Source organism: Glycine max, chromosome 3, assembly GCF_000004515.6.
Source record: "Glycine max cultivar Williams 82 chromosome 3, Glycine_max_v4.0, whole genome shotgun sequence".
Taxonomy (NCBI): Eukaryota; Viridiplantae; Streptophyta; class Magnoliopsida; order Fabales; family Fabaceae; genus Glycine; species Glycine max.
The window spans coordinates 2,097,588-2,110,661 of record NC_016090.4 but is presented as its reverse complement, the minus strand read 5'-3'; the positions used below and the strand labels follow the sequence as shown (position 1 = coordinate 2,110,661).

Genomic DNA, 13,074 nt, shown 5'->3' with positions numbered 1-13,074 from the left:
AAAAGAAACAAATATAAAAACTGTTGTAAAAGTAATACTAATTGAAAGAAAATAACACTATTGGTTGCACAGACACAGAAGGACAATGGTAAAGGGAAATTTAGGTCCCTGAATTCCTTCTCATAGTTGTTCTGAAAAGTCAAAGTAACACATTATTTTTCTCGAAATTTTGGTGAGGCAGTCTAGTGGATATGGTAGGAGTAAGACACAGACATAATTAAAGCAGCCACAAAGAGACAAATTACAAGTGTCATCAAAGCACTGGAAACAACAAACTCCATTTTTTCACTTTGCTCCCATATTTTTCCTTTACCAAACGGTCCAAACTGTCAAGATTCAACACCCCTTGACATGTAATTTGACAAATGTGGATAATATATTGTTAACATTTTTTATTAGAAATTAATGGTTATGTATGTCATGTGACTGTAAAAAATTTATGCCGCCAATTAATAAAAAAAATTGCTGGTAATATAAATTATGATAAAAATTAATATTCTTATTATATATAGTGATTTTTTTACAATAACATGATCAGATTTTTTTCATTAACAATAAACTGTTAATACATTAAGAAAATCACACTAGAGATATGGGGAGAATAGAAAAAGATTGATACATTGTGATTTGTTAAGTATAAAGCTATTTTACATGCTCATGAATTAATTTTTTATTACTAATTAAAAGTTATTAAAAATTATATAATTGTGGAATTTCACTTTATATTTAATAAATTATAAAAAATTATTCTTAATTTTAATTTTTAACAAATTTTAATCGATAAAAAGGAAAATTTTAGAAGAAGTATGTTAAAAAAAAGATATTAAACCAGCAGAGAGAGAGAAAGAAATAAAATTACCGAAAATAAAGGGAAAGTATAAATGTAAAAAATGACAACAATGTTGAAGATGTAGAGACCCTACAGCTCAGCTAGGAAGGCTTTAATGCTTTGTTTTCAATCCTGTGGAGGGAGAGAAGATGAACGCACAACACTGAAAGTAACGTTAGAAACGAGAAAACTTTGCATTATTCACAGTTTTGAAAACTCACTCACAGTAGTAGAAGGGAGTCCTACATCTTCTAGCATTAAACAAGAAGAAGAAAAAATCAACATTTTGGGTTTTTCATTTGGCTGCAACTTTTGGTCTCTCTGCAGAATCTCATTCCAATTGGAGTTCATCCTCTAAAGTAAGACCCTTTGGGGTTTTTTTTCTCGAATTTCACTTAAAGTTTCGTTTTTGGCTTGGATTTGTGCTTTTTTTTTTTTTTCTCATGTGGGTGTCTTTGTCTATGTCTTTGGGTTTGTGTTTTTTGTGTTGGAAGAGGAAAGGTGGTGTTTGGACTCTGGGAAAATGGGTTTGTTTTCTGGGATTTTTATGGGGGTGTTGTTCGGCATCGCATTGATGGCTGGATGGGCACGCATGATGAGGTACCGAAGTGCCAAACGAATTGCAAAGGTATGGGTTTTGGTGGTTTTTTTGTTTTCAGGTCATTCATGCTTTGACTTTGGTTTTGTTGATTAATGATTGAGATATGGTGTCAATTTCTTTGTACTTGGCAGTGTTGGAAAAAAATCGTTGATGAATAGAGAAGTGATAAGTGGATGGCTTTTTCAATTTTGAAATGAAAAAAATGACAACTTACCAAAGGTGTTGTTTTTCAGTTTTTAGTAGTGTTCTCTAGTCAGAACTAGAGTTTTATCTCGATCATGTATGTTAAACCTTTAGTAGAAGAGAAATGCTAAGGACACTTTCTTTCGAAGACTTTTTCTATGATTTGTTAGAATTTATTAAAAATTATCATTTTGGTAGATTTTGCTTCTCATTTAATGATTTTCTTTCTTGATTTAGCAAACCTACCAAAATTGATGACTTCCAATAAATTCTAATTAATCATAGAGAGAGTGTTTGAGGGAGAGTGACAGAGAGAGTGTCACTAGCATTACTCTTAACAGAAACCCTCATTTCACATATTACTAAGGTGAAACTCCAATTCTGATAGGAAGACAGTACCAAAACACCTATAGACATTACTAAGGTGAGCATTGGGTTCATGGGAGTGTCAAATTGTCAATAATCAATCCACTGGTGAATTTTAATAAAACTTATCATATGGGAGGGTGTAAGTGATCAATGTTAGAAAGGATCACATAAGGAAACAAAACTGAGTTTGAATGATGAATACTAAAAATTATAGAATGAAAAATAATGTCTCAAAAGAGGTTGGTGGGAGAAGAGTACATAATATTCTTTTCTTAAGCAATTGGTTTGGTCAAAGAACCTTAAGGAGATGCTTTATCAATATACAGAATTTCTATCTCAGTAAAAAGCAGAAGTAGAACCTTGTATGCAATACCTCTGGATTAGATTTTTCTTTTGGGTAGTAAATTACAATCCTCCATTGGCTTCCACAACTGATGCAGAAATTAAGACCTCAAATAATAGCCTTTATTGCACTATTTCTGTTTATAACTATTCAACCCTAATTTAATTTTAAACTATAATTAGGTTGATGAGTTATTATTAAAATACTCAAATTCCCTTTATATTGAAAATGTTACAATTAATCTCAATAACAACATTAAAGCAAACGAATGAGATTTGTGGATCTTTAAACTTATGAATTCTATTTATTTTTTTCTGCCTCCTGCATGAAGTACAGTTGTTCATAAGCTTTTTCTGTTCTTATAATGTTAGGTTGAATGTCCTAGCTGTGATGCACCTCATTATTATACCCTCCACATTGCACAAACTCACTTTTCTGTCCCCTGATTTGCTTTTTCATACTGACTTGAGAAGTGAACAAGTCAAGATGATGTAGGACTGACTGAAAAGACATTAGTTAATGCCTACCTTTGGCTACAGTCTCGTCCTATTTTTTTTTCCCCATACTTTCTTAGGATGACAGAGAAGTTACTGAAGTACAATCTGTTATTCCTGCTCAACTCAAATCTATTTTTTGCCTATTCATAAGATAAGACAGTTTGGACTCTGGATTCTTCTGGCAAGTTTTCTTCTAAATCCTATTTTCATCCTATTTTCCCAACTTGGAAAGTCCATTTCTTTGCCCTTGAACTTTTTATGCGATAGGATTATGTCACTGGCTTCTCTTGGGTGTTTTTTCTCATGGTTGTTTCTAGTGGTTGCTCATATTGACATACATGAATGGCAGCTTTGCTGCATTCTTGAATCTTTACATATGCTGTTATATCCAGTATTTCTCTCTCCCTAGTTGTATTCTTCAAATGCTCTCTAATAAAGTTTTTTTTCCTATTAAAACAATTTAAGTTGTGGAAAATTAAAACATGTTGGTGATGTGATTGCTCGAATTTTCAGGCTGAAGACAAATTTCTATCACTTTAGATTGCTTACAAATTAAAATTAAATTTCATGATAAAAATGGCAAATAAATATAGTAGGGGTATGGGGTTTTAATGTGTTAACAAATAACATTTTGTGAGTAAATGAATGAAATAGTGGAAGAGATGGGGTTGGGATGAAGTGGAAATAATGTTCCCTTATTTGGATATTTATAAAAAAAATTCACTTAGAATGTACAAACAAATCATAAATTATCATTAATGGGATAAATTTGTTAACTCTTATAATAATTACCTTAATAGTTATCTTTAGGATGATTTCTTATTAGTTGATAGTGCATTTTTTTTACACGGACAGTGCATGAAAATCAAATTCTTTGTAAAAAATTAATTAGTGAATGAGAATAATAGATTAGTAGAATGCATAAATTTAAACTTTCAACCAATCCCTTAAATATTTCAAACAAAAATAGACTTATGGCATACAACTAGGGAAAGTGACAACCCAGTATTTCATTCTTCTCCGCTGGCTGAAGTAGCATCCAACCACAGGAACAATTTCACATACCCCTCTGTTCCACAGTTCCACTGATCCAAACAGAATAGGATCCCCTGTAGTTTCAAAATGAACAGCAGGATGTGCAGTTCTGAATCTCACCCTTAAAATTCATTAAACCAAATTTCAAAAGAAAATTTATCAATCAATATATTAACTCAGAACCAAAATGATTTGAAATGTTCGGTCCAAACAGAGCCTAAAAGTTTTGAAATGTATGTAGGAATGAGAAACAAAGAGAAAGGAGAGAGTTGAAGATTTAGCCTGTTTGATTTGAAAAAGCTTTTTCTTCTTTCATTTCTTGTTTTGACAAATAATCACAAAATATGCACCTTTGTTTTCTGTTTTCAAATATTTGTACAAGAAACAGTGAAACAACTTTCAAAGTTATTATCATTAAGTTCAACTCAAATCTCTATTCTTTCTCTGAAAGCATGATATAAATGGATGAATGCATCATGCATTTGTTTTCAGTGTGTTGTGTCTGATGTTTCCTTTGTCTTCTTAAATCCTGCATCAATGAAAGTAGGAGGTTTGGATTGCCATAGTTGATGTGACTTATTAGAATTGGAAACTAAATGTATATCATGTTTTGCAATTGTTTGTCATGATTCATTGTTTGATGAATTTGTAAAGGTAACTCTGTTGAGAAAATGCATAATGTCCCATTATAAGATTTTATAACAGGGATATCATTATTGTGTTGAGTTGTGTTCTAAGCTGTTCATATTTTCTATTTAAAAAAATGTCTGGTTTTAACATTTTTTTTCTTGTCTTAATGTTCATTATTTATTTGGTTTGCAGGCAGCTGACATTAAACTCCTTGGATCCCTTAACAGAGATGATTTAAAGAAAATTTGTGGTGATAATTTGCCTGAGTGGATATCTTTTCCTGTATATGAACAGGTGGATTTGAAATAATTTTATACAGTGCACCTATTATTTTAGTATGATTGTGTAGTGTGTATGACTCTTCCTTGCATGGGCTTTTACAGGTGAAATGGCTAAACAAGAAACTGACCAAACTTTGGCCATTTGTGGCAGAAGTGAGTATGCTTGCACTCTCATTATGTATTTGCATAATAATTTACTACAGTTTGGGGAATTGTCATCCATTGATTTCTTGCAAGATTTGTTTTATATGCTTGAACTTAAATGTTCCCAAAATTTCTGTAGTTAGGCATGTTAAAAATCTACATTAGATTGCTTATTGTTGGAAAGTCGCTATAATTGTGGTCATCCCTAGCCCGCCTTAGTTGTGGCCTCTTTGGGGCTGCCTTATTTTTAGTCTCAAGGGTGGTGTTTAGTCCCATATTGAGTAGAAATATGGTTTAAATAGAGCTTATAAAGCTTGGACAGCCTTCAACTTACAAGCCGATTTTGTGGGGTTGAGTTAAGTCCTAAACCCAAATTCTAAAACAGTATAAGAGCCTATCCTAGATTCCCTATCCCAAATTCTAATACTCCATTTGTGTTTATATGACTCTTGTTTGAAAGAAAAAATTTCCTTTAGTATTAGTTGTCATGTGTTTATATGACTCTTGTTCTATCAATTTTCACATAAATTGGATAGTTGTTAATATGTTATCTAGCAATATTCATTTATGTTTTAAATAGCATATTATCCATCAAAATAAAATAGTGTGATGAAGTAGCAAATTGTTTTTTATTTGTATGAAATTTTGTAAAATTTATCTACTTTATAAGAACTTTCAACTTAACAATTGGATTGGTTAATTTCATATTTTATCAAAAGTTATTAAGTGGTATAAATACACAAGTTTGATATATTGTGTCAATTGATCTTGCATTCTTGCCCATATATATATATATATATATATATATATATATATATAGAGAGAGAGAGAGAGAGAGAGAGAGAAAGAGAGAACAATTCCCACTTTAAGTTATTTAGCAGTCACATGACCACTTAAATAAATCATGTGAATTTTTTTTAATCTTGACCATTCAATTAAGATCCAATGCCGATATTTATAGTTCTTATTTCTTGTTGAAGATACCACATCGACTAAAGATATGTTCCCAAAATATAATATATAAGTTGGGAGGAGGGGCAACTCTCACATCTTGAGTTAGCTTTTTAAGGTTGAGTTTGGCTCAAATTCAAATTCTAAAATGGTAATAAAGCCTGTCTTGATGATGGTTGTTGGGCTTATCGGGCCACCCGTTATCGGACCTCCTACAAATGTCTAGTCCTACAACCTTTACGCATGATATGTCTAGTCCTCGGTGTAAGGGGAGTGTTGGAGATCCCACATTATCTAGAGATATAGCCGAAATAGAGTATACAAAGGGGGGACAACCCTCACTTCTTGATCTAGTTTTGAGGGGTTGATTTAGGCCCAAATCTGAATTCTAAGATTTCTCCCAGTAAGAAGTATTTGATATGTTTCCTATATATATATATATATATATATATATATATATATATATATATATATATTATTTCTCTTTTTTTCAAAAACATTCTATAAAATGTTGTACGTACCAATGTTCTATACAATATGCACCATGCTTTGCTTAGACACAAACCCCTTCTCTTTGCGTTCAGGCTCTTGGAGACCTTTTACATTAAATTTCCTTGCAAACATAGAGGTGTATTCCTGTTTTGCTTAAATAGATGACATAATATTGATTGATTTTGTTTTCTTTTAGGCAGCAACCTTGGTGATCAGAGAATCTGTTGAACCACTGCTAGAAGAGTACAGACCTCCAGGAATTACTTCATTGAAGTTCAGCAAGCTGTCACTTGGAAATGTGGCTCCGAAAATTGAAGGTATCAACCAATAGTAGTTCCTCAGCTCAATTTACTACCGCACTTGAGTAATATTTAAATTCTGATGATGAGGTTGCTCTGTCTATCTATATTGACAGCATTTCTTTTAGAATGTCATATTTTAAGAAAAAAATTGTGAGACCTTTTGTAGGATCAAGGTTTTGAAATTACCGAAGTCTTTTTTTTTGTCCCCTTCCACTCCCTCCCCCTGTTCAAATGGCAAAGTAAATTCTTTGTCTTAATGGGTACCATAAGCTTGCTGATGGTATTTATTTTTACGATATTTCTCCTGTAAACTATTTAATGAATACCAATCTTTATATGTTCTAATCCTTGTGGACTTTGCCCTTGAATCTTCATCTCGACTTCCTTGTGCATCTTATGGAGCATGTATGTGTTAGAGATGTAATACAAAACCATTCATGTATCTTCACTTAATAGCTTGAGCTTTTTGGGATTGTTGGTTCGTCACAATTTGGTTTAGACTTTAGAGGATAATACCCATATTTTCATCAGTATCTCTTTGCCCTTAATTTTTTTGTGGGATTGGATTCTGTTCATTAATTTCATATGTTATGGTTGTTTCAAGGGATTTCCAATTACAGATTTGTAAAGCATTGGACAGCTATGGGGCATTCTTTTAGCCACTTTGATAATATCTATGATATATCCTGTTCCTTTTTATCTTTTCAAAATCGGGGAAACAAGTAATTAATTGATTTCCAGTTGGATCAATAATTTAAATCGATCATGGAATTCAAGATAATTGTCTTGAATTAAAGGTAACTAGATGGAATGTATAATAAAAGAAATCTGAAATTTAATGTGGCTTAAGGATAACTGAAGTCAAATAGAAACATAAGCCTTGTGACAATAATGTTTACATAAAATGTGTGAAAATGTTGCTTTGATTAAAATGTTATTAAACTTTTGACTAGATGCATAGCATTCACCAAAACTGATTAAAATGTTAACAATTGCATTTTCTTAGCACTTCTGTGTTAGCTCTTTGTCAAAAATTTTGTTCATTTCAGATGTAAAGAATTTTATATTTTATATGCATAATTTCTTCATCCATGCAGGTATTCGTGTTCAGAGCTTAACCAAAGGTCAAATCATAATGGATATTGATTTCCGTTGGGGTGGTGATCCTAGTATTATTTTGGCTGTTGAAGCTGCACTTGTTGCATCAATCCCTATACAGGTAAGACTTAACCGAATCATAATTTCATCAATCCCTATTTTGTTGCATCATTCCTATTGTGGCTGTTGAAGCTGCTCTTGTTGCATCATAATTTCGTCACATTCCTTTTACAATTTGTAAAAACTGAAGTTTTATTGAATTTTGTTTCAGTTGAAGGATCTACAGGTTTTCACCATTGTCCGTGTGATATTTCAACTTGCTGAAGAGATCCCCTGCATTTCTGCTGTTGTTGTAGCTCTGCTTGCTGAGGTAATCCTTGTGAGGAGGGAGAGGAGAATACAATGAGTTCATATATGAAGGAATGTAATTGCATATAGTTCTTGTTCTTTCCTTACCCATCAATAATATTCTTTCTTTTCTTTCTCATTTCAATTCTTGGTTCCTAACAGATCTACTTGGTTTTTTTATCTCCCATTTACAGTTGTCTCTGTGAAAACCCTTTTGTGGACTACTGTAAATGTAGTTCAAAGCATTTGGATTGCCCGTTTACTTGAGTTGCATATGCATGTTGTCATTACAAGATATGGTTAATTGGTATTACTTCTATGATTTTTCTATAAGAATCTATCTGTGAATAAGTAGGAAGTTGGTTAAGCAAAAAACCAAAAAGGTGGAAAGAGGTCCCTTCATATCAAACATATGTTAATTGAATTTAAATATCAACTTCAGTGACTCGCCAATGTGATGTTAGGGCCATTATTAGGGCAATACACTTCTCAAAGATTGTGAACGGGGGGACACTACTGTTAATAACTAAACAGTTTTATTCTTCTCTTGGCCTAAATCTACATTCTAATTGTTTTCTTGATAACTTATTATTGACTTTTCCATTAACATTTTATCAGCCAAAGCCCAGGATTGATTATACTCTGAAAGCTGTTGGTGGAAGTTTAACGGCTATTCCTGGAATCTCAGATATGATTGATGTGAGTTATTTGTTTTATGTACTGCATCTTTCCCTTGGACAGATTTTGAAGTAGCATTTCTAACTCTAATATTTACCCACCATTTCACAGGATACTGTGAACTCAATTGTTACTGACATGCTCCAATGGCCTCATAGGATTGTGGTTCCACTTGGTGGCATTCCTGTTGATACCAGGTAAATATTAAATATTAATCTTCTGGAAGCTTTTGCTTCTTTCTGATTGCAGATAAAAACATGACTAGATATGTTGCTATATCCTTTTAACAAAATTTTACATTTGAGTTTGAAATTTGTGTAAGAAACAAAACATCAATATAGCCTTATTCCACGAGGTTGTCTACCATTGGGTTTGGTTAAAAAACCAAATTCCCAAGGATACTTTTCCATGATATTCTTTTTAATTTAATAATTTTCTCCAATGTCCTTCTTAGTCTCAATACCTTTTAATAAGGCTACAAACCTTGTGATCTACTCTGCTCACCGGTAGTTTCAGTAGCCCTTCTTTGCATATATCCAAACCACATTAACTTTCTATCATCTTTGCATGTATACAATCATTCTATATCATGTCCTTTCTTGTTTATTCACATATTCATCTTAACATTCTCATTTCTGCTACTTCTATTTTTTTCTCCTGTTCTTTCTTTAAAGCCCAACATTCACTACCATAGGGTTAAAAAAGAAAAAACTGGGAATGTCAATTTCAATGTTAATGCTCAATTATGTTTACAGTCAAACTACATAACCAGCATCTTTTTTTTTCTTGCAGTGAACTGGAGCTTAAACCCCAGGGAAAACTTGCACTGACTGTTGTCAAAGCAACTGCTTTAAAGAATATGGAAATGATTGGAAAGTCAGATCCTTATGTAGTTGTGCATATTCGACCATTATTTAAGTATAAAACCAAGGTTATTGATAACAACCTGAATCCTATTTGGAATGAGAAATTCGAGTTGATTGCAGAAGACAAGGAGACCCAATCACTCATTCTTGAGGTTTTACCCTACTAATACTTTGCCTCCTTTCTGTGGGATATGCTGTGACATTTTTGTTTTCATAAATACATGCCCTTCAATTATGCTAATTACTTTTTGAAGAATTTGAAAATTTTATTTTCGTATGTTTAATATATATAAAGATGAAAATCTGGTTAATTGATGATTGCCTGCTTGTGATTTTGATATTAGTGTAAGATGATTAGAAGCATATTACATCTTCCCAAGTATGATTACTTTTGTTTCACAGCTCGGATGATTTGAGTCTCCTAATTCTGATTCTAGACCATTCTCTTTTTGAAACTAGATTTTCCTTGCAACACTAAAAAGTTCTGTTAGTATATTTTGCTTCAAGTCACAAAATTTCTGGATCTGCCACCAGTGGCAGTTCTATAATCTCTGGTGGTATATATTAGAATTTCTACTTGATTACTGACTCAAATGGCAGGTTTCCTATGCATGTCATTTCTTGAAAATTTGGTCATAGTTTCTTTAATATTGACTAGAGGTTTTGTGTTTTTATTTAACTTAGTTCAAACCAAGGGTTTCATCCACCTCTACACGCTATTACAGCGGTTAATGTATTGATTTGAAATCCAATGTTTTTTCTCCCTATAACTCAACATAAACTGTTTCTACACCTTGATTGATGTAAGAGTTAGCACAAATGATGTTCATTACTCTCCAAACAGGTTCTTGATAAAGACATTGGGCAAGATAAGCGATTGGGAATAGCACAGTTACCCCTTATTGGTCTAGAAATACAAACTGAAAAGGAGATCGAATTGAGGCTGCTGCCCTCACTTGATACACTTAAGGTGAAAGATAAGAAAGATCGAGGAACCTTAACAGTGAAGGTATATGTAATGATCTATTTGTACGGTATACATAGATATAGTCATATAGATGTAAACTAAGAAAAAGAGAATATAAAGTCTTTTTTTTTTCTCTTCCCTTCAGGTTTTCAGATCTTGCTATCATTTGGATAATTTTTCCTATTTGTTGGTTGGTCACTTATAGCCCTCTTAGTTGATTCGAAATCATAACCATGCTGCAATTTCAGGTCATGTATTATCAGTTTAACAAGGAAGAGCAGCTGGTTGCGCTAGAAGCAGAAAAGGAGATACTAGAAGAAAGGAAGAAACTGAAAGAAGCGGGAGTGATAGGAAGCACAATGGATGCACTAGATGGAGCAGTATCAGTGGTAGGGTCTGGTGTTGGACTGGTTGGTACTGGTGTTGTTGCAGGTGCCGGTCTTGTGGGAAGTGGCGTCGTCGCGGGTGCTGGGCTTGTGGGAAGTGGCATTGGTGCTGGAGCAGGGCTGGTTGGAAGCGGCATCGGTGCTGGAGTTGGCATTGTCGGGAGCGGTCTTGGAGCCGTTGGTAGTGGACTGAGCAAGGCAGGGAAGTTCATGGGAAGGACAATCACAGGTCATAGTGGCTCCAGAAAGAGTGGTTCTTCGACTCCAGTCAACAATGCTCAGGAGAATGGTGGTGGTGCAAAGCCTCTTTGATTCCTTTCCTTTGTATTGTAAGACTAATGAATGGACCTTTGCAGGCTCAAGCTTTGATAATAGATAGATTTTCTGTGTATGTGTTGCTTTCTTTTTTTACCATAATATTTTCTCCAAGGCTGTTAATCTACCTAGATTGGCAAAATGGTAGCAGAAATATCAATTTAGTTCTGTTGTATCATCTTTGTCTGTAATTATGCTTGACCTAAAATTGTGATAAAACTCATCAATTGTAAACATCCTTATTAGTTCAGGTGCATGATGCAACTTGTATCATCCTTATTTATAATTGTGTTTTGAGGCTTTGAGCTGGATTTGTAATGAAACATGAATATTGTAAAAATTCCTTATTTATTGGAAATCAATGTGGTTCAAAACAAAAAGAAATAAACATTCTAAGCTACTCGATAAATATGGATTTGCATTGACAATGTGTTTTGAGGCTTTGAGCTGGATTTGCATTAACAAATACTTTTCAAAACTTGTTTTGACATTTTTGCTAAAATATTAATCCAGCATATAAAATGAATGTGAAGTTTCGATTAGTATATGGTTATTTTAGAACTACTTTTTTTGTACTGAATTCCACTACTCTTATGCCACTGATTAATTATCATTCGCTTAACAAAATGGGACAACAAACATTGTCACTTTTGATTTTAGTAAACTTTTAAAATGTATGTCTATGAAAATCATAAAAAGTGAGAAATACATATAAGTTTAATAGTCGTACACATGCATACGCTTATCTAAAAAATGATTATCCAAAAAAACAATAATAGTCATGTATAAATATTGTAAAATTCAATCATCGGTATGATTTTTTAAATAATTAACATAAAAGTCAATAAATTTATTATATATAATATGATAGTGATTGAATGATAGTATATGATTATTTTATAATATTAGTATATAATTTATTTTCTCGATATATATGATTATATACAATGTCAGTTATTTAATGCTCAAATGACCGTTGTAAGAATTCTACATATAGCACCATATCAAACGTAAATAAATTCAAACACCCCAAATTTCTTGTGATTTTAAATATCATTGTCAAAAGAATGGCATCGCAAATCCTTGATAAGCTTAGATTCTTCTGTAGCCTCTGGCCGTTTTTGTTTTAGTTCACATCTGTCACTTGGCACCATAATTTATAATTTTTTTCATGCTCTCTTGCCCCCATTGGCCATAAAATACCCAGTTTCCAACACTATAGAATCTTTTCATGAACAATGACCTACTTTATAAACAAAAAATAATGACTATTTTCAGGTCATAATGTGAACTTGTGAAGTCTCAAACAACAACAAAAATATATAACTAAGATTATGTCATCTTGCCTAAAAAAAAAGGTTATGTCACCTAATTTCTAGAGTACTCATCATCGTAATACGATTTTGTTCGGAAAAAAAATCAACTATAATACAATGAAGTTTTATATATACAATGTTTTAGTTGTTTTTAGATTACATTGGAAATGCTCAGCAAAAAAAGAAGATTAAATTAGAAATAGATTTTTATTGTCGTAGAACTTCTATTTTCCATTATTGATATTTTTTTATTCGTAAATGGTTGGTAGAAAAAATTTAAAACAAAATCTAATGATTAATATTGCAAGAGATATCATAATAAAAATGATAAAACTCTGTTGAACCAATTGAAAAATTTATTGATATTAGTTGGGCGTGAGTAACCACTATCACTATCTCTAGTTATAAATTAATCACATGATAAAGAATAAATAATATATCTA

At 32.4% G+C, this 13,074-nt stretch overlaps 1 protein-coding gene across 3 annotated transcripts; it reads left to right on the top strand.

Moving 5' to 3' along the window:
• Positions 1-904: 904 nt before the first annotated feature.
• On the top strand, positions 905-11,594 carry LOC100798484 (calcium-dependent lipid-binding protein). 3 transcript variants are annotated; one of them, XM_006576331.4, is made up of 13 exons: positions 910-1,188; positions 1,324-1,457; positions 4,680-4,781; positions 4,871-4,921; positions 6,552-6,672; positions 7,755-7,876; positions 8,027-8,125; positions 8,722-8,802; positions 8,893-8,978; positions 9,574-9,799; positions 10,492-10,656; positions 10,863-11,064; positions 11,098-11,594. In XM_006576331.4, exons 2-13 carry the CDS (start codon positions 1,353-1,355, stop codon positions 11,310-11,312), a joined length of 1,575 nt encoding a protein of 524 aa, XP_006576394.1. In that variant the 5' UTR covers positions 910-1,188; positions 1,324-1,352; the 3' UTR covers positions 11,313-11,594. The 3 variants fall into 3 exon arrangements, with proteins under 3 accessions (XP_003521498.1, XP_006576394.1, XP_014628931.1); XM_003521450.5 differs by having other exon boundaries at positions 905-1,188; positions 10,863-11,594; XM_014773445.3 differs by having other exon boundaries at positions 911-1,188; positions 9,574-9,712; positions 10,863-11,594.
• The last annotated feature ends 1,480 nt before the right edge of the window (positions 11,595-13,074 follow it).